The sequence below is a fragment of the Dromaius novaehollandiae genome, chromosome Z (genome assembly GCF_036370855.1).
Source record: "Dromaius novaehollandiae isolate bDroNov1 chromosome Z, bDroNov1.hap1, whole genome shotgun sequence".
Taxonomy (NCBI): domain Eukaryota; kingdom Metazoa; phylum Chordata; class Aves; order Casuariiformes; family Dromaiidae; genus Dromaius; species Dromaius novaehollandiae.
In genome coordinates, this window is record NC_088132.1 from 10,829,021 (window position 1) to 10,850,821 (window position 21,801).

The window sequence follows — 21,801 nt, forward strand, 5'->3', positions numbered from 1 at the left end:
GGGTCCGGGTCCGGGTCCGGGGTCCGGAGCCGCGCGGGATGCGGCCGCCGCCGCCGCGTCCCCGCGGGTGCGGGGAAAAGCAGGTGGGTGCGCGGTGGGGCCGCGCAGGGCCGCCCCCCCGCACCTGCCGCCGCGCTTACCTGTGGCAGGGCCGGGCGGCTCGCCCTCCTCCGGCGCAGCCGGCTTCTTGCCGGGCCCTTTGCCTTTCCTCCCCTTCCTGCCTCTGCCGTCCTTCTTCTCGGCCATCCCGGCGCCGGTGGGCCCGGCGCCCCCCGCCGCCGCCGCCGCCGCCGTGGTGCCCGCGCCGCCCTCCGCCGCCGCGGCCCCGCCGTCCGCCGGCTCCCGCAGCGCCCGCGGCTCCCGCATCGCCCCCGCCGCGGGTCCGCCTCGCCCGCCGCCGCCGCCCGCGACCCGGAGCGGCGAGTTCCTCGGAAGTTTTTGGGAACTCCTCTCCGGGCTTTTTTTCTTCTTCGCCCCCTCCGTCCCTCCTCCTTCCCCCCACCCCCTCCTTTTTTTTTTTTTTTTTTCCCTTCCCTTCCCTTCCCTTCCCTTCCCTTTCTTAATAATAATAATAATAAACCCCGGCCCACATACACACCCCCCTGCGCACACGCTGCGCTAGCGCCCGCCCCGGGCACCGCACGCTTGCTCTCGGGAGGAGCCTGCGCGGCCCCGGGGCGTGGGGCGGGCCGGGGGCCCTGCCCCGGCCCCGGCTCCGGGGAGGGCGCAGGCAGCGCGGCCGCGGCGCCGCAGGACGGGACGGGACGGGACGGGACGGGACGGGACGGGACGGGACGGGACGGGACGGGGCAGCCCGGGTCCGTCGCGTCGCGCTGCGCAGGGGCGAGCGGCTGTGCGGGGCCCCCAGGCGCCCCCCGGGGGTCGCAGCCGCGGGGGCTCGGAGTAGGGGGGACCCTGGGGGCAGCCCTGCGGCCCGGCCCTCGGGAAAGCCTCAGGGCAGCAGGCACCGGCAGCCCCGCTCCTGAGCCCTCCCTATTTCTGCCTGCTTTTCGAGGGCCGGTCCCAGAACCACCTGTACGCGGGCGTGCACCTCGCCGCAGCTCGTGGATGCGGCTGCTCCCCGTACGGACATACTCGAGCAAGCTCTGAAGTGGCTATAACACTGTAACTACAGCAATGTGGAGTTCACTGCATCTGGAAACTTGTCCAAAAGCCCGAAAGTCTGTAAAAACTTGCTCTGCTAACCTGAGCCACTGTCCCTGCTAGTGCAGGCAACTGTAGTATTTGTAAAAGGTGCCCTTACACCACCAGGCAGGAAACGGGGTGCTCTGATAAGTTACAGAAAAAATTTGCATGAATTGCTCAAAACCTCACAGTGGAATCCTGTAGGTTTGGAAATGTCACGTAACATGGAAAAACAGATAGGATCAGAGACTAAAACTAGCATTACTACTTAGCAGGTCTTAGCGACTGGCTCTGAGGAGACTATTTTGAGTGTCTGTTAGGCTGCAAAAATATTTACAATGATCACCATGCACAAAAGACGCTATAGAGCTGTTTTCCAGTATTGCTTGACTGAAAACATTCAAAAAACTTTTCTGAGCCAGGCCCAAGAAGATAAAATGAATAAATACTGAGTTCCTCTTCCCTGTCTTACGGAGCTGAAAGTTTTAGGGTCTATTTTTTCGAGATTTTCCCAATGAGCCCCTGGAGCAAGAAGATTTGAAAAAAAGCTGTGGTTAACCAGTGATACTGCAATTTCAGCATCTGGACTTAATAAAAACAAATAATCAAAAAAACCCATACCTGTGTAAGCTGTGACTCTATTGTAAATTGAAAGTGAATGAACAGCATCGACTGCAAAACAGTAAGGCAAAGAAACGAACATATGAAGTGGCCTGGCAACGCAGCATCGGTGATTTGTATGAGATCATGAAAAGCGACGCGGGCACGATTTTTGCCTCAAAAAGTCACAGAGGAGTCCTGCTTCTCAGCGTACTTGCACAGCACTTGAGTTTCTTCGTACACAGGGTTATGACATCCTTTCTCAAAAGTGCTGAGCAGAGAACCGGGGGGTAAACCCCAGGCAGGGGAGAAAAAGCCAGTCTCGGGGAGGAGCAGCCTGTGGCAGGGAAGGTGTTCCTGGCGCAGTAGCTCTGTTTTGCCTTAAGAGGTCACTACTCAGCAAGGAGGGAGCATGCTTCGGCAAAACGCGGGGATAAACTGTGCTTGGAGAACAGAGTACGCTATTAAATGATCTCGATATGACCCGATTTTCTGTGCTCTGCGGAATTTAAATGCTGAAGGTAAACATTACCTCCACGCTGCGTTACCGGTGTTGTGTAACCATGCGAGGGAGTTAGCAGCATTGGGGCGCAGTGAGCGGACACGGGATGGACCCCCACCAAAGCCACCTCCTTTCTGTAGGGCCCGGTACTGTGAGATGACCGCAGGAACCGGAGGTTGTACGCCCAGAAGGAGGCATGTTGCTCCTTTTAGGCAGCAGGTCATAGCTCTGCAGAGAAAAGGCAAGATTTAATCCTGTGTACAACGATGTGAAAGTGGCAGGGATCGCTCCGGACACTGAAGCTTGTCTTTCCTCCTTAGCTGCTGCCAGCTCTGAGATACTATAACAGAGCTGGTAGTGGCTGATTTAATACCATGCTGGCAGCTGGGTTATCTCCTCCGATGCAGAGTCGTGGCAAATAGCAAGAAGCAAATGGAAGGTGTGGAGAGGTGGCCTTGGTGTGTTTTGTGGCCCTTGGGGGTGGCCTGGCTGCTGCCATGAGAGAGTGTTTCAGAGAGTGTTCAAAAAATGAGCTGCATACAACAACATTTTGAGCTGTTACAGCATGGTACCATCCACAGGTCTCAGAGCACCTCCATCTCCATGTCCACAGGCCACTTGGACTTCTTCAGGTACAGGGATTTTATCATTTACACCATTTCAGTGCGGTAAGAACCATAGCTCAGACATGTTGCACAACCTGGGAAAGATTACGTAGATCTCAGGGGCACAGAAGTCAAACTGTTACGTGTATCATTTCATCACAGGATGGGTAAAGGAGAGCTGCCCACTGGTCACCAAGGCATGGTAGGTGCCAACTATTTGTTGAGCTTTTGCTTATTCATCTCTTGCTCTTTTCATCTCACCTTCTTCAGTATGAAAGAAAAAAAAGCTCTGTCTATGCCTAAGCTCATCTCATTGCTGATAAACTGGCTGCTCCGAACCTCTGCACTTTGTGCAATTATTTACGTAATGCAAAGTGAATGCAAAATGCTGCTAAGTCTAATTTTTTCGCTCACATAAACAACTTTGCAAAATGTGGGGCAAAAGAGACTGATCAGTAAACAAAAATAAATAAAGAGTGCTCCAGTGTAACAAACAGTTGAGTAAAACCTCAACAACCTGATTTTCTTTTGCTTTTAGGCTCCTTTTTACAAATACACTGGCCATACAAAGGGGGCTTAATTACAACTGCTTTGAGACTCCAGTGCCTTACCGGAAGGGTATGTAGTGGTTTGCGACCTCTGTTTTTTTTACAAAAATTGCACTGATTTAACAAAACTAGTTCTTGTATCAGTATAGTTAGTGGTTAACCCTACTCTCAGGTTACTCTTAAATCAGTCTGAGAATTAACGATTGCTCTTTCTCTGCATTTGGTATTCCTTTAAACCCATGAAGGCGAGCACAGTTTTGGACCTACATCTGCATAAACACTAAACCACTTATCGCTACTCCACTAACAGCAAGAAAACGGCAAGAAACAGCAGCATAAGTAGAAATACATAATAAAGATGTATCCTTCCCATAAGTGGGAATAAAATACATTCTCATCTTAAGTTGGACTTCAAATTTTGTCAGCAGCTAAGCACCAGATCTTTGACATCTACTCAGCTGAGTCAGGACAACAGTACCTTCTGTCCTACTGACATTTTTGAACATGCAAATCTTGATTACATACAAGCATCCCAACAGCAGTTTAAAGGTCAAGCTGACAGACCAATGCGTTTGGCAACAGTGGCAATCATGACAGGTGATGACGTTACACTAACGTCTCTTTTCAGGAAATGGCACATTTTGGAGTTGTTTGTACACGTGTCTGTATATATGATGCTACAAACAAGATCCAAGAGCATCTGATTTACCAACAATTTTTACAGACTCGGTGTGTGAACATTCAGGAAATTGTCACAAGAGAAACGGGCACTTTAGTACACATTGTTTCAGAACTTTATGGGTCTTTTGGTCACCAACTGCGAGTCACATTAACTGGCAAGGTGTTGATGCTGTTTGATCTGGGATGAAAGATGAACAGTTTTGTGTATTTAATGAGCATAACCTTTATCTATCTTAAAAGAATACCAGGTCAAAGTGGCTTGTGGTTTCTACAGGACGTAACCGCTACTACATTCCTGAAGAACATCACTAGCTATAACCAAAAATTTGGCTGCAAAAAATAAAAAACAAGTGGCAAAAGGCATAGAAGGTGAAAATCTATTACAAGGAATAATTTTGACAACCTTTGTTTAGTCGAGACCTGCAAGGCAGTAAAATCCTCAGGTGCCGACAGAACTGACAGTTCTCTCACTTCATTGCTGTGACTCCACTGACTAATGTTTAATCCACACAATGTGCTCTTACGGAAATGAATTCAAACTATTTTTTTAAGTGGATATTAAAACCTCATTCAATTTCTGGGTGGATCCTCTCGTCTAGGGTTGAAACATCTTAAACTAAGCTCAGACCAATTCACTTGGGAAACTAATTAAGTCTAATCACATTAAGACCACTTCTAATTGAAAATGCCCAAACAGAGTTTTAATGTGGTTTAACAAATTCACTTTAAATCTACATCTGTTGTGGCTCCGGATTGATTTTTCTCACTGTAGAAAAAACTTAAGTGGCCAAGTGTGATAATCCCCATTGCCCTGGTATGCTCACCAGGGACCCACTGGCCTCAAATAGGCTAGCACAAACTGGAAATAAATCCCAGGTGAACCTGTCCCCTGTGCAATCAGCACACATCCCTTACTTCTGAGGTGACACATGTCAGAAAGGACTTTGGCCCAGTCCCATCCAGAGGCTGCATCCGCGTGGTTGGGCATCCAAAACTGCACACTGCTCGGCAGCTTTGGTAAAGCTATTTTTGTCTCTGGGCGATGGAGCTCCCCTCACGGGTGTGCCTGTATCTCGTGTGTTGGCGAGTGTGGTGGTACTGTGGCCTTGCTGCCTCCCTCGAGCCCTCCTTGTCTCCCCAGCAGGCTGGTTTGTCCTGCAAAAAGTGACTGACTGAGCGACAGGGACCACAGGCACTTGAAACCTTCAGCGACTGCTGGAGCAAAAAGGCTGTTCCCAATGGGATGCAGCTGACCAAGGTGCATAATTATCCCAGTGTCTCTGACTAAACCACTTCGCTAGCCTGATGGGTCCCCAAGGGCTTCATTTCACTGCTGCTGTGAGTCTGCAGACTCCGGAGAAAGCAGCTCCCCTTTGGAGTCAACCAGCACAGCACGGCTGTGCTGGAGTCTGTTTTGCCTGTGCTGCCACCAAAGGTTGTTACAGCTTTCTTTCCTAGATGATCCCAAAGACATGCAGTCTCCAAGGTGTCTGTCTCTGTAACGCTCCTGAGGCTGCATGGCAAAGCTATCAGCCACTTTCTTTACAGACAGGAAAAACCAGGCTTAGGACTGAGCAGGGATTTAGACATAACAGCTCCCAGCTTTGTAGCTCCAAACTCTTAATGGCCTGCTCACCAAAGCAGCATCCTGAATTAAGCACACAGGCTTCCCACTCAGAGGCTGGACAGTGTTAAGTGCCTGGCAGTGGGATTCACAAAAGTCATGTCTGCTGAACAACCACCCACCCAAACCACCCCATCATAAATGTCCACAATAAAGCAAGATGCCTCGTTGCAGTTTAGGAGCTTTCAACTGCGTGCTGTAGAGAAGTGCCTTTCCAGCCCCAAAGCAAGACAAAAATGCCTGAGAAAAGGAGACACCACCTGAAAATGAAGGCAACAGGGACACATTACCTCCCTCATACCTGCGCAAATGTTGGTGAATGTCCTCTCCCCAACAGGGAGAAACCTGAGCTAGGGTTTCTTCATAAGACTAAATAAATGCAAAGGATGAGACTTCCCCCATGCACATACCCCCCACATATGTATGTGCATATAAACATATATATATATATACACACACACACACACGCACGCACAAACACACACACACACGCACACATTCACGGCTTGTTCAAAACTGGTATGATTCAACTGCAGCTTTTGCTGCCCACAAAATCAGTTACACATACAGCAGTAAACAAAAATACGTCACATGTGGTGTGAAGAATCTCTCTGCGTAGGCTTTCTCTTCTCACTACCTCTTCTTATTTTAATCCTTAGTAAAATGATTAAATACACTGTTGGAGAGGAGATACAGTCACTCCAGCCTTGTTTTTAGGGCTTCCATCCAACAGGATAATTAAGATGTGCCTAATTAAAGTCTGAACCAGTGGTAAGATTCCCTGCTGTGCCTTATCCACATAAGAAATATATCTCCTTACAGTTTCAGCTAGCAAGTCTTGACTGTTGAGCTCAAGCAGTAGAAGTCTGTGTGCTTAATTCTAGAGTCCCTAGTTCAATCCATGATATAGTGGGCATCATATTAAGCCCAGGAGTATTTCTATGGCAGCTCCTTTCCTTAAAGCTAGGCACAGACTTAGGTATCTTACTGAAATGGGGCTTTAGGAAAGGTTGTTCTTTTAGAAAGTTTTCATGCCCTTGCCTTTTTAAATAAGTGGAACTTTGGTTAAAACCTGTCTGATATGCCATTTCTCCTATCAAAGTTTCTCAGCTGCAACCTTCACTGAGAATTTTCTTTCAAATAATATGCTGTTTTCACTGACTTGTTTCAGAAAGTGGCATGCACTTCCCATCACATCCAAGCTGAAGATAATTTTGGTAGGCTTGCCTCAAAAAGAGAAATATGGTGTGCAGGGGTATCATTTCATGCTGTGAAATAAGGATTGAAGTGAAAGGTTAAATAGGAAACTAGTCAAGTGGTAAATTAAAGGCCAGGGAAATCCAGTTATTTCAAGCCTCAAAAAATAATGTTTTGAAATTGCCTTAAATGCTGTGCACTTGTGGGTGGGGTGGAGGGGGGCATTGCTCGCAGACAGGCCAGAGCAAAAACTACGTATTTATCTGTTTTGAACCCTGCCTACTGTAGGGGGGAAGAAAGTGCATCCAAACTACCCTAGGGTAGTATCCCTAGTTACACTAGGGACTGGGTACCTGGCTGACAGACAGGAGTTAGGAGCATGAACCCAGAATTACTCTATACATGCCCAGTTCTTGTAATCTGCTCTAGGTGTCTGCTTTTGTCCATTGCTAGAAGTTGGATATTAAGCTGGATGGACCGTTGGTTTTACCCAGTAGGACTGTTCTTGTGTTCTTTTCCTTTGCATGCAATTTAACAAGTGCCTAACGTTGTGGGTCAGCATAGGGCTTCAGCGTATTTCTCAGAGCAAGTGGTGACTTCAGTGATCTGTACGTGAGTACTGACTCCGGGCTGTTCACAGGAACAGCATCCTAGTTTCTTTCTTTTTCCTTAATTACTGTCCCAGTACCACAGCTTTTTCTTTTCAAGTCTGTGCGGGGGTCTGATGGCTTTAAGGATTTTTCCACATCTCCAAAACCCACACCAGCTCATTCAGTCAACTCATTTCTTCTTCCCATTCTTTTTGCACATATGAGCCTGTGGTGTAAAATCCTTTTGACCTATCATTCTCTCACTGTTAGAGCAACCAGACCTCCATTGTCAATTTCTTTTCCTTCCCCATTTTGCAGCATTAGGCACCAAACTATGCCTGTCACCAAACTATACTTATTACAGTAAGACTTCTAGAATAAAGTTAGAGCTACATTTTAAAAGACCTTTTTTTCATGGCTTTGTAAAATCACGAATGGAGTTATTATGTGTTGCTTGGTGGAGGTAGGAAAATTGAATTCAGCATAAAATATCAGAGAAAGGACTAAATATAGCTTTGTTTGGCAAAAAGGAGTGGTAAGGAAGATAGTGAACATAGTGTAAAAGTCGAAGAGAAACACAGAGGTCAGATCCCTGAGGGTGGAAAACGAGCATGGCTCCTTTGAAGTCCATGGAAATGGTGATTTGCACTCCTGAAAATTTGGCCCTAACACAATGTGACTATTTCCAGATGAACCCTGGTTAAAATAGATAGCAAATAGCTTTTCTGTACGCTGACCAATTCCTCGTTTTGAAAGGAAGTCTGAATGGGGAGTCACGCTAGAGACCCTCAGCACTGTAACCGCTCTGATATAATCAGAGTGGTGTGACTTCCTGTGTGGATAAAACTTTTCATAAAACACTCTTTAGGGAAAACCCTGTTCAAATCCCCAAGTGTCCCCGTCTTCCCCCCAGCACGCACACGCACACACACACACGCGCAAAACAAGACTCAGGAGATTCTGCGGGGCCACACAGATCCCAGTAAACACAATGCTTAGCACACACAAAAACCTAAATGCATATATCTGTGGGGCTTTTTTGGATCACTGAAAACTTCCTACAAGGAGTGCCCTGGTTGCCAAGTTTCAATGCTTAAAAATACAAATAGTTGGGATTTGGGCGCTTCCCTTTAGGGCAAAGTTTTTTGAAAACGTTCATTAATCCTAGCCCTAGGAAAACAATGAAGAACTCAGTTGTCAAGGAATAAAATGTGTGGTGCCTATGTCATTAAATTCTTTCAAGTGGTTTTAATTGACTCATAAAACATTCAAAACTGAGCCAAGACAGGAATCCGATTACTCTAAATGTACTAGTCCTACACAGTTTGCTAGTAAAGCACCGGAAGCTGTTGGATCACCTCGCTGAGTAGAAAAAGAGTGTATTTTAATGGCAATTCCTTCTACAAATGTACTTTTGAATTAAAATGAACAGTGAACATGTTATTTCACAACCTCAGACCTTTGTTCTGTTTATGAATAACCCACAGAAAGACTGTGGGTATGTCAGTTATAAGGGAGAATATGAAATCGCTATTTGATAATTTGATAACTATGTGTAGTTCTTTGATAGGTTGTTTTACGCAAGCCCATTTAATCCTTTGGTTTTCTCTTGAGCTATCCAATGCAGCCATGGAGGAGAACTTGGTGATCTTGAATGACCATCTCAGCTATGTCACTGGTCACCTAAATTACACTGTTTGTTTTCCTCAGATGGGTAAGAAACATTTATAAAGAGAAATAGAGCTTGAACATAACAAGGGGACCAACAGTGGTCTACCACTGTGGTCTGTACATATGGGCCCCTATTCTCTGTCAAGGAGTATTTAACTATTTATTCTTTAGCTGTGTTTTATTCTCCAGCCAGGTAAATCAAGCTCAGCCTCCCATTAGCAGAGAGAGCAAAAAGAACAAAGTTGTCCAAATTCTGATGATTTGGCAGGACCTGTCAGTGAAACCTAGAAGGGGGCCAAAAGAGCCATGAGACGTTCTGGGGTGCACCAGAAAGGAGGTGTTCACACCAAGTGGGTGTGCAGTGGCTCTAGTGATCAGCAGCTCTTACAGAGAGTAGACCAGGAGGATTCATTTCTGTGAAGTTTCTTGACAAGCTATTAGTTTCCCATGGGAAATGACCAAGAAAACCAAATGCGAAGGACTCCTCTTGTGAGATTGGACTGGTAAGTCATCCAGGAACGGTGTCTCTGGGCGATGCACACTTCCATTAAGGTCCATTAAGACCTACCAAAACAACATTGGCAATGGCTAGGAGCTTGAGGGCAGGGAACAGAAGTCTTCCCATTCAGTATTGAACTTCATAGTTTTCAGTGACGCAGGATTATGTATGCAACAAAATAAACCAAAAACATTCTCCTCTGAGCTTACACTGCAAAGAAATCAGAGTATAAAATATTGCCATGAAGGCAAAGCTTTGAGAGTATGGCGAAAAGGTGGATGTTCCATAAACATGAGCAAAAAATGAACATGTGACAAAGCCAGGGAATAAGCAACAAATTTGGCAGGAAAAGGACCATAGCCCCACCACTTTCTTAGTCTGTGCTGGAGTCCCTGGAAGCTAGGCTGGCTGGTACCGCTGCACTAGTTGCTGTCTCCAACCTCCCATTTCCCTGGGTGCCAGATGGACAGGATCAGCATTCTGGAGCTGCCCTGCGGACTCCCTGGAGTGCTCCTCTGATCTTCCAGAGATAGCACTAGAGGCCCTTGGTCCTCATGGCAGCAAAAAATTCAGTTTTGCTTTCTGAAATGTCTTGAGCTGGCCCTTGTCAGAAACATTGCTAGAGCCTCTCTGTATAGACAGATACCATTTAGTGTAAGTGTAAAGTAAATGGATAAGGAAATCTCTTGTGTGCGTGGGCTGAACTTCAGTCTGCAACTGCAGATGGTCCAGCAGGTGCATAACTTGTCTACAGCAACAGGATGCAAAAGATATTAAAGAATCTGATGAAGTGTCTGATGGTCAGGGACACCTCAAGAAAATAATAAGTCACATTGATATAGATCCCAGTGTTTTGGCAAAAAATAAGTAAGTGAGTGAGTTCCCTGAGTAAAGTGCTGAGGAGCTGGAGAAAAAAATGAACTTGTTTGGACAGAATAGTTAGTTAGCATGAGTTGCTGTAGCAAAATTAAAATATTTAAGGTTTGGCAAAGCAATTGAATGCAAATGCTGCTCCCTGTGAACAATGGGATAAGCCAAGCTTAGTTTGGAATGACATTTTCAGAACTTGAAATGTTATTTTCAGAACCTTTTCATATTCTCTCAGCTAAGCTAATGGCTTTGGCAGGCTAAGGCGTGACACAGAGGGAGTGATGCTCTGCGCTCCGACCTCCCTTGGGGCAGGGCAGTGACTGCCCTAGCACCTGAGCTGACACACACACTGCAGCTTGGGCTGTCTGAGGATCTGGATGGGGTGGATGTAATGAAGGGACTGATCCGAGCACCGATGCACCTGTGTCCCAGAGTCACTACTTTATCAGCAACGAGCACACAGATGCCCTTTATCTAGCGCTAGTGCTTGGCTGTGCCTGCCCCACGGCATGTGATCTGATCGGGCACATCTGCATTCTCGCCTTGTTGCAAGGTGCTCTGGGGGATGCTCAGCAGCTCACGGTGTCTGAAATGCACAGCGGGTTCAGTCTCCCATGGCTCCAGCCTGCCACTGTACATGTGCAAAACTTGCACTTGGGTGGAGAGGTTTCCTGCTCCCATGGGTTTGTCGTCTTCCACTCGTTTGTTTAGGGTGGTACTTTAAAACCTTTAATCACCATCGTTTTGGACTGTAGGCTATGCTGAAACCTTTCCTTTGCACCCCCTCCCCTGCTCTGTAAAAGCCTGCATATTCCTTCAGCAAATGCCCACTCTTCTAGATTATTTTCTTCTAGTTCATCATCTTGCTCCCTTGGCCTTTTTAGATCGCATCTTTTGATCTTCTGCGTTATGCAGAATTGATCTTCTGCTTTACGCAGAAAGACCCATTTCTCTTTCAGAAAGGAAGTGCTCACAGCTTTGAAACTCCTGAGCCAGCCTCTCAACCGCAGTCAGGATCTGCACCCACTCACCCAACAGAAAATCTGACCCATCCTTCGGATGCTGCAGGTCATGTTCGCAGGTTGTGGTTACATTTAAAACAGTTTATCTTTGTTCTTAATAAATAAAAATGTCAAGAATTTACAGACAAGTCTAAACAAAGAGGTAGGTTCTGAGTCAGCTTCTTAAGTCATCAATGTTTTTACATGGTCAGTTAATTACTATTAGTTCTAACATCCATGAATGCTTTCTCTGAAACACCAAGGAAATGACAGCGTTCACCCTCAAGAAACTCCTTCAACACCATTCCCTGGGAATATTTGGAATAATTCCTGGCTTTTAAGGAGTCACTATAATATTTCTTATTCAACAGAGGTGGAAACTCAGGCATGATGTGATGGAGCAATCTGTTCAGGGAAGCAGATCAAAGCTGTGGGAGAATCCTAAAGATATCAGATCTTTAAAATGTTGTTCCAGAAATCTGCAGAGCAGAGTCTTATCTCAGGTCTTATTCAGGGCACGAAATATTTCCTTTATCCCTTTCAAGCTGTGTTCCCTGGGGAAGCAGGACACAGGACACGCAAGACCATGCACTGGCCTTTTTGCCAGGCTGGGCAGACTGGGTGTCCCATCAGGCAACCCACTGCAGTGTGGCCCTACACAACATGCACCACGCGCCACAGACCTTTTTAACAAACCCTGGCCACCCCAACTTAACCCTAAAGTAGCAGATCCATTGCTCATAGAAATCAGTGAGAGAATATTTATATGGGCATTGTAGCAACCACAAAGGAAGTCTGTGACACACACACACACACAAAATAAATGGAGAGTTTTATACTGTGCTGGACTAGTCACATGTCACTTTACATGTCCAAAATATTAGTGCTCTCTTAGATAGATGAAACAACGAAAACAAGTTTTGTTCCCTTTTCATGGAGTTTGAGTCAAGAGAACACTAGTTTGATCCCAGTGCTGATAAACTCCCAATAGTGCCCAGGTCCTGCCCTGAGATGGCACCAGGGTAATGGCACTGTGAAGATACGGACTTGTGGCACTTGCTGTTGCCATTTTACTGTCTCTGAAACAAAGCCAGTGGAGGCTGATCACCACTGTAATGCAGACTATGGCTTAGTGTGTGTAGAGGGGCTTGTCTGCCTCTGCCTTCCTGTTCCTTGAATGTAGTCATGCTCTCATAGCCTTTTAATGTCTCACCCCTTGTTTGGCGCTGGAAGTAAGGAAGGAAGTTGCTTCAGAAGTTGAAATTTGGGAATTTAGGATAAACATGAGGCCCCAAGGAATCACTGGCATTACAGAAAGACAGGCATACAGAGATGTCGTAACACGTTCTGTCCAATAAAAGCCAAAAATGTATTTTGTTGGGGTACAGTCTTTGTTGTACTGTCACTGTCTCACGGCCAAAGAGGTGCGAGGTTTGGAGTGTGTTGGACAAGAGCTGAAAACAAGTGAGAGCAGAAATGAACCATCCCTATGGAGTATTCCTGGAAGCTGGCCTAATTGAATGGACAGGACACCGGAGTGGAGGTAAAGGGGTCAGAACGTGGGAAAAACCCTCCCTGACTATGCTGGGTGCAGGGAAAGGTTCTGCATGGATTATTCCTGCTCAGGATGATATCTTCAGGTTCAAACACATAGCTCTGCACACAGCAGGGTTAGTGCTCAGCTGAAACAGCAAACAGTATTAGAGCCTTTTGGAAAAGGAAAAGAGAAGAAAGCAGGGAACATCTTTTTGCCAGACTGTCAGTTTGCACCTGTATTTTTGAAAATCCTGTGCAGTCCTTGTCCCTACATCTACCAAGGCAAGGTACAGGGAAGGGCAGCACAGGTGGTTGAAAGGATGCAGTATGGCAATGAGAAGAGATGTGGTAGTCCTGTGCATCCCGCGTAAGCTGAACAGAGAAGGTGATTAAGGAATTATTCACTGTTTCCCCTAATTCAAGTAAGGAGCTTCAATAAAGACAGAAAGTGGTGGTTTCAAACACAATCTCTGCTATTATCAAACTTGAAAAGAAGCATGTTTTTACACACAACAATTAGCTAATTATGTTGCAGAACTCCTTGCCGCAGGATGCTATGGATGGCAGAAGTTTACACAGATTCAGAAACAATCTGATAAACTCAAAAAAATAATTCAGGAGCTATTAGATATAAACTCCTCACCTCTGAGACACAAATTCCTGCAAGCCTGGAAAGTATTCAAAAAAGTACCAGTGCAGACCTCCATGTCCTCTCACTCTTCCATAGCTGTGGGCTGGTCTCAAAGACAGGATGTTCAGTGACTTGGACTTCTGATCTCAACTAAATGAGCTTGGTTTGGACAAGCCATGTCCTCTGTGTCTTTGCTTTTGTTGTGACCCAAATTGTCTTGTTTCTTTAGTTCTACAGGGCAGACAGATTTGTACAGGGACCCCATGAAATCAGAGGTGCCTCGTGGGAGGGAGAGAGACCCTGGGCATAAATCGAAACAAGAGAAGTTCAGACTGGAGATGAGGAAATTTTCACTACAGTGATAGTCAGGCAGTGGGGCAGATTGTGCATTTTCTGTCCTTAGAGGTTTTCAAGAACCAGCTGGATAAAGTCCTGAAAAAAGTCCCTTTCACAGGAGTGTCTCAGTTTCCTTTGGGGCCTCTGGGCCCAAAGATAATGTAAACCCTAATGAAATGCCATAAATTCAGTGAATAATTTCTCTTTGCTGCTGAAATATATGTATGCAGGCCTTGGCATTTATACTCATGCGAAAACAGAGATTAACTTGAACTTTCTGCATAAAAATAGTAACCACTAGATTGCTCTGTCCCTGTCTTAAGGAGAGAAAAGGACATCAAACCCAGGAAAAACACAGATTTTCAAGTGCAGTTTCAGGGAAGCCAGCAGAGCCGTGCTGAAAGCCTGCCCTTATGCACATTTTGACCTTCTCGTCCTTCACCCCCTGCTTGTATCAGCATCACTAGGCAGTCAGGAACGGCGCCCGGGTGCAACACATCAGCAAGCAGCTGGGGACAGATGATGGGCAGAGCCATGGTTCAGCCTGCGCACAAAGGTGTGCTTGTGCTTTCCCGGCTCCGGCGCTTGCCGCAGCGGGAGAGCAGGGCACATGGAGGCTGCACAATCTCTGCATGCCAGCGGGGAGACTAGCCAGACCCTTCGCACACGTACGCATGGGAGGAGGAGGAGGGGCTGCTTCCTCTTCCTCTTGCAAAGCTGAAAAGGCTTCGTTTTCCTCTCAGGAGGACTGCTGGATGGGTGGCAACATGCAGGACCTGCTCTATCAGTGGTCGTGCTGTGGGATCCTTCAAAGCACACCGCAGAGCTGTCTTCAAACTGACAGTGGAGACAGTGGCTTCACTAGACAGCTGCCTTTTCCTAGGGCATTTGCTACCAACAGAAACACTCTTTTCAAAGCAGGATGACCCTTGCCTGGGATTTGCCAGATCCAAACCTCCTCCCTGCCTTGTATTAGCATGGAATAGCCAAGAGTAATGGGCTGCTTTCATGTCTCCTTTGCCACAGGGGCAATACAACTCCAAATCTATTTGTTATCCCAGTTAAAAATTCACATGTGGACCAACAGACACTGCAAGGTAAAAAGAAAAATAATGTTTCTTATTCCCGGCATAGACTCAAATCAGGCATGACTCATTACCGCAGAGAGGCCTGTGGACACATGCACTGGCTGTTCACGCTGTTGAGGAGCTGGGTGCTCGCACTCAACGGAGAAGAATTTCCATACATCTCTTGTTTTTCCACCTCTGTGCAAGCAACTTTTAACTACAATGCACACTGCTTGCATGAGTCATTCTGTTTAAGTCAGTGGGACTACTCATCTAAGTGATACTCATCAGGAGAAAGAGTTCTCCAGCCAGGCCACAAATACCTGATCATGCTTAAATTTGTGCATGCCTGCTCCAGGTGTAATTTGAACACATTTGCATGATCTCTGTAACTGTCACATAATTTTTGGAAAGTTGGAGGAATGCAGGATTGTCTGGGTGTAAGCTGAGCAAACAAAGACAGCATAATCATTGCAGAGAGGGAAGGAAAAGAAGTATGCAAATCCAAAATGTACAACATGTGATTTATTTTGAGCTGGCCCATCATTAACAGAAGAGCTATTCGAAATTTCTCCATGTACTGTTTCAAAAAGCCAAGAAAATTATATGTATGTGACAGACCTCACGACCTGTGTGCTTCACCGTCATACATGTAATATTCTTACTAAATTGGAAATTCCTTCTATTTTTATTATATTTGATGACAGGAAATCAGGGAGAGGAGGTGTTCTTAGTCCACCAATTTCAACGATAGATCTTTCAGACAGAGCCTGCATGTCACCAGTGTTATTCTTTTGAATCATCTCGATTATGGATCTTATGGAATGATACATGAAGGGACTTGTAAAATATTACACTAATGTTTAAGGTCTTCTTCATCTTTGTAATGTACTACATGCCCATCCTTGTTCGTAAGATGCTGTTTTATTCCTGCTTAACAGTCCTGCTATTTGTGTCTTTCTAGGAGACAGGGTACTATATGGTTACTATTCAAGCATCACAGAAACACGCAAATTGTACAAAGGTGTTTCAAGTTTCAGCAGAGTTGACTTAGCCCCCACTGCCAAAGAAGAGGGAGGTTGCTAAGTCTGGCTTGGTTGGATGGGATGCTGCTCATCCAAGCCTGGCATTTGCTCCCCAGGCCGTAAATACCCTGCGTCATTTCTTGGAACCGCCAGCATTTCCCGGTGGAGCTCCTTTAACCCCCACGGGCACACACCCTTCCTGTACAGCGCACCGCGGGACAGCGCGCTAAGGGCAGCTGGTGGCTTTCAGCAACACCTCACCAGGCAGAGGAGTCACCTCTATCACACCGCTTTCCAAAAGGCCCCTAAGTTTGAGGTTGTCTTAAACTACATCGTGAAGAGCAAAGAGCTTTTCCCCTATGTCAGGGGCGGCCTTTTCAGTCACTTCCACCCAAGCTGCTTGCTGCGTGGAGGTGGACCAGGTCCACCGGAGTTGACTTGGGAGCACTCTAAACCAGCAGGACAAGCATATTGAAAAGCCACTGTGACAAATCAGTTGTGGGCCCAAGTGCCACATGAGGAAAGATCCTGACTCATGGTCTCCAGAACCCAAGTCTCCCCTCCTCTCTAAAGCTGCAAATTCTCGTGGAGGAAGGGTTTTGAATGGAGCACTCGGCCCATTTTTGGTGTTATTTGCCAAAAGTCTGGGTAATTTTTCTGTTGCCCATGGAAGAATTGCTGTTATTGGCCAGCCATGCTGAGGAAGCCTCCACGGTGCTTGGTAGCACTGCTTCAAGCAATATGAACATAAAGCATCAGTCTAACTGCAGTGTGGAGTGCATTTGCCTGATGCATAAATAAGAAGAAATATCTTTTTCCTGCCAGGTACGCGTTTTAAAGAGAGAAAGAGACAATTTGACCACTTTTCTACAGCACAAGCTATGCCTGCACAGCCCACTTGGACCAGCACCACATGTCCGAGCCCCAACCTGACCTCTTCACAGATACTGAGCTGATCAGGAGTCAGGCATGGCTCTAGCATAATCACACACCTTCCTTCCCCCTCAGCTTCCTCCACCATAAACCACTGAGAAGCCTTTTTTCTGATGGTCTTCTAACACAGGACACCTAGAATTTCAAAACTACAATCCCTTAGGAAAAAATTGTTAGTGCTATTGCTGAGGCTGTGGTCCAGGGTTGGGAAACTATGCGTTTGTAGGTGCTTTTACTCCTTGCCTGTGTGAGGCAGGATGGCTGGGGGGTGTGTTGGGCAGGACACCAGCCCTGCTCAGTCTTTATGGCACACAGTTACATGGAGAGAGCTGGGACTCTCTGGCACTGGCCCAGTATTTTTGACACGCTGGAGACCTCAGGATTTTTAAGTTGGGAAGCAAAGACAGCTGTAAGCCACCTTCCACTGGCTGGCAGTTGTCACGTATGGAGAAGAGCAAACCTGAGGAGAAGTCACCATAATAAAAGTCAGGGGGATGGTATCTTTCTCTGCCAAGGGCTACTGCTCCTGGCTGGCACACCACACTGTCTTTGGTAGCTCCTGTCTTGGCTTAACAGGCATAGAGCTGGCAAACACCTTGTTTGGGCTTGGGAAAGAGAACAGAGGAGGGAAAGCAACACACACGTGTATTTTTAGAACCATGGCAAAGTACATGATGATTGCTTCAGCTTCTTGGTTGCCTTGTTACACAGAGCCTTTAACTCTGTGTTTTTTATTGACCGCAGAGAAGGACCTTTCTTTCTCTTTCCTGAGGTGCTGGTAGTGGGGGCATCATCATCATCATCATCATCATCATCATTATTATTATTAATTTTGAGACAGTTTTGAAGCCTAGTAGACGAAGTAGACGAGAGGGAGAAGTTCCCCGCTCCCTGCTTCAGCAGATCAGACCCTGGGCGCCAGCTGAGAGCCCCCAGGGCAGGGAAGTTTGTAGTGGATTACAGAGGTGCAACTGGCACCGTTCCCCTGACCTCCCTGCCAACCCGCCCACCCTGCCCCGCGGCCACGGAAAACCGTCGGCGCACGGAGCCCTTCAGCGCTAGGACCGACCGGAGGAGCTGTGTTTCACCCATTCTCATTGCCGGTGTGGTTTCAGAGATGATTTAACGCAGCCTCAGGGCTGCTCTGCCCTTACATGGATAGGGGCAAACACACCTTGGAGTTCAGTGCAGACATTTGGGCTGATAGTCTCCACAGACTAAGAAGAAGAATAACAGTACTTCTTTCTCTTTTAACATATTTTAAGTGCTATTTTGAAAAATCCCCAGTTAAGCCCAAACTAGCTGCTGCTGAGTGACCTGATAAGCCTGTACATATTGTATAAAATTCATATCAGTCTCTGCCCATTTTGTGTAGCTGAAAACCTATGGAAGTGAACGAAGGATTTTTCCTTGAGTCCTAGGCATCTAGAACCAAGCCCAAGATGCCCTTTTCCATTCCCACTCCTGCATCCAAGCAAGTATTAGTAGAAGTGTTTTTGATGTATTGAACTATAAAGAATTTATAACCAGTTATATTCTCAGCATTCTGCATCATAGTACAAAACACATACACACACAAAAACTCCACACCCTTCATCCTTAAGGAAGAACACCACTCCTCTGCTTGAAAAGTGGCAGACAAAAATCAGCAGTAAAACTTAGATTAACACTCTGAGGAAAGAAGTAGTCTGGGAATTAGAAGCAAGACAGAGCTGCATCCAACTTTTGAAACTCTTGCCATGCTGTAGGGTCCACAATCTATTCAATTTATTTCCTTTTACACAGCCGCCTGTTCCTCCTGTTAACTTTGTCTCCATCACATTAATGCTTATCTTTTGATTTTAGGAACTGACATTGTGGTTTACTCCAGGGGATGGGAAACTTATCTTGTGCATTAAATGGCATTCACCAAGTTAAGCCAATTTTTCACACCCAGAGTCCTAGTAACGTAGTCTCCTGCAAGTGAGGTTTAATTTCCTCCCACCAGGGAATCCAGGTCAGACTCTACACGAGACCCCTTCCTGCAACAGGATGAAGCTGTGATTTCCTGCACAGGGAAAGCATCAGCAAGTGCTTCAAGCATAGGCACTTAAAGGTAGGTACTTGTTTCCATCCTAAGGTAACTAAAAAGCACTCTTGATTTTTGAAGAGCTGCACTGGATGAGGAAGGTGTCCTAAGGAAAAAAAGTCCTACGCAATTACAGACCGTACTATAAAGGCTGCACACCAGAATGCTGCATTTGAGCAACTGTACAATTTTTTTTCCTGCTATTACTTCCTAGTTTTTGACTTTATAAACTTAAAATCCTGCTACAACTTCCTAGTTTTTGACTTTATAAACTTAAAATCCCTGCAACAAAATTTTTAAATGTAAGCTGATAAAATAAAATAAAAGCTAGATCACATTGCAACCAGAAGCAAGACGTCACATCAGGAAATACTTCTGCTCACCGGATGGACAAATGGGTAGGACTGCTGTAGTAACTGTGATGAATCTGGGATGCGTGTGGGCCCAGGCTTGTAGGGAGAGGTAATGTCTGTTATTAGAACAACTGATATAGTTGGAAAAAATGGATGAGCTGAAGAAAGGCACGTGTGCTAGAAGTATGACTGTATTTTCCTATTATATCAGCTGTTCCAACTAAAGATTTGAGTTCTCCAAATGAACTTTATGTCATTTAAACAGACTGAAGAACTGATACACACACTGATTTTGGAGTTTGTCTTGGACAGCTGTGCTAAACCCTGGGGCCCATTATCAAGGCTCTTTGTGTCATGAATGCACACCCTAGTTGTGAGTGATTAACTCAGAAAGATTACAGAGCCACCTCCAATCAGACCAATGGTGTCATCTGAATAAAACCAGTTAGAGGAGCAAACAGCCATGTAAGTCACATTTTTCCCTGATCCCAGTGATTGTTGTATTTATTCATACAGCAGATGGCTAAGATATGACTTGAAGAACTGAATTAAAATCACAGGCACAGCTTTATCAGTAACGAAAAACACATGAAAAGTCAGAGGCCTCCACCGGTTGCGGTGACATCTCAGCGTAGTGGCTTTTCAGAGGCAGCATCACTCATTTATTTCCCTTTGAAGTCAGAAGAGCCCAGCTTGACCAACAGCACAAGGTCCCCCACAGGAAGCATGCTATGGAGCTATACAACTCATGATCACAGTTAGAAGATCTTTTCCCTCTACTGTGAGCAGGACCTTGCTCAGGTGATAACGAGTGCAAAGCTTTCAACATCACTGGTGTGTCCTGTGCTCTGCCCCCACCAGACACCAAGTGAAAGAAAAATGGAAGTACATCAATAATATGTATTTGATTCTTTGCTGCAATGGGTGGAACTGTTGGCTGACGTAGAATATGAAAGTGTGTTCATTCAGCTCTTTGGCCAATGCACATCAAGAAAACTCTATTGATTTACTTAGTATTTCAATCACATCAAACTTGCAATATTCTTCAACCTGTTGTTGAGGACTAGAGCTCACAGGCTTGTCCTATAAACCTCTGCCTTTCCCTAGGCTCTCTGGTGAACTGACTTCTTTGTCTGAAACTAAGCAACTCAACATATTGAAAAAAATGACAGTATCCATTAAATGCCATTTCTGAGTATAACTCTCATAACTCACTTTTAGGGATATGAAAAGCTTCCACACTCCCACAGTAAATTCTGTTTAAAACTATATATATATATATATATATATATATATATATATATATGTATGTATGTATGTATGTATGTATGTATATAAAAGGATAACTAATTTTCAATGATAGCAAAGCTGAGCATTTTTACCAGTATTAAAATAAAAAGTTGAACAAAATATTTAATGTTCACAAAGTCAAAATTAATTTCAATAAAATTAAATAACTAATTTTAATTAATAATATTAATTAATTAATTAATTTCAATAAAAAGCATAAAGCAGATCTTTTTTACTTTCTTGTTCAGACTTTTGTAAATTATACAAAGTCAAAACAATGTTTAATTTTGCAAAACATTTTGGGAATTTCACTTTTCATCTGAATTCAGGATTAAATTGATCTTGCTTGTGTCGTGTGTCATTCCCTTTTGATTTCAATCAACGTATGTATTATTTTTGTTTCATGATAAAGAAGGACTATTTTTCCAAGTAAGTTTTGCTAGATAGCACTACATAGAATTATTGTATCACCTAATAAAAATCAGCTATCCATATTTCTTTAGTTACAGGATCAGTCTGAAAAGATAAAACCCACAATCACTTGCAGCTGCAACAGTTACCTGTTACTTATGAACCGTAGACAACTTGCAAGGGACTTTGAGAGTAAGAAGCAAAAGCCTCACTGATATTTTACAGGACTTCTGCATTCCTTACAATTATCCAGCTAGCTGGCTAATGAAGAGAATTAAGTGAGAGCGGGAGGAATTGTTTCTGATCTGTATTTAGAAACATGTCAGGAAAGTGTATGGGGCGCCAAAAGGGGTGGTGAGGGTCAGAGGAGGTGCAGTGGGGAGGGATGAATGCAACTGGAGGTCATCTGGAGTAAGAGAGTGGGGTGGAGATGGACAAATGGAACTCCAAGATGGTGAGGAGGCTTCAGGCAATTATGGACAAAGTCACTAGTATTTCCTTTTCTGTCCTCCTCAGTACCATGTGACCTATCATCTAATCAATTCTTTTTGTAGGATCTTCTCAACTTCCTATCGGGGTAGACTTGCCCTTCCCAGGTTGGTGGTGTTGGGGACAGG

At 45.3% G+C, this 21,801-nt stretch overlaps 1 protein-coding gene across 7 annotated transcripts in view; it reads right to left on the reverse strand.

The window, feature by feature from the left end:
* The window catches only part of NRG1 (neuregulin 1), a 302,969-nt gene that overhangs the window by 183,925 nt on the left and 97,243 nt on the right, over positions 1-21,801 (reverse strand). For 6 of the 7 annotated variants that reach the window (XM_064501187.1, XM_064501186.1, XM_064501185.1 and 3 more), the window contains exon 1: positions 141-481. The exons of the other annotated variant lie outside the window; for it this stretch is intronic. In XM_064501187.1, the coding sequence (XP_064357257.1) occupies positions 141-366 (226 nt within the window). In that variant the 5' untranslated portion in view covers positions 367-481. Of the gene's footprint in view, positions 1-140; positions 482-21,801 lie in introns of those variants that run through there. 7 annotated transcript variants of the gene reach the window in all.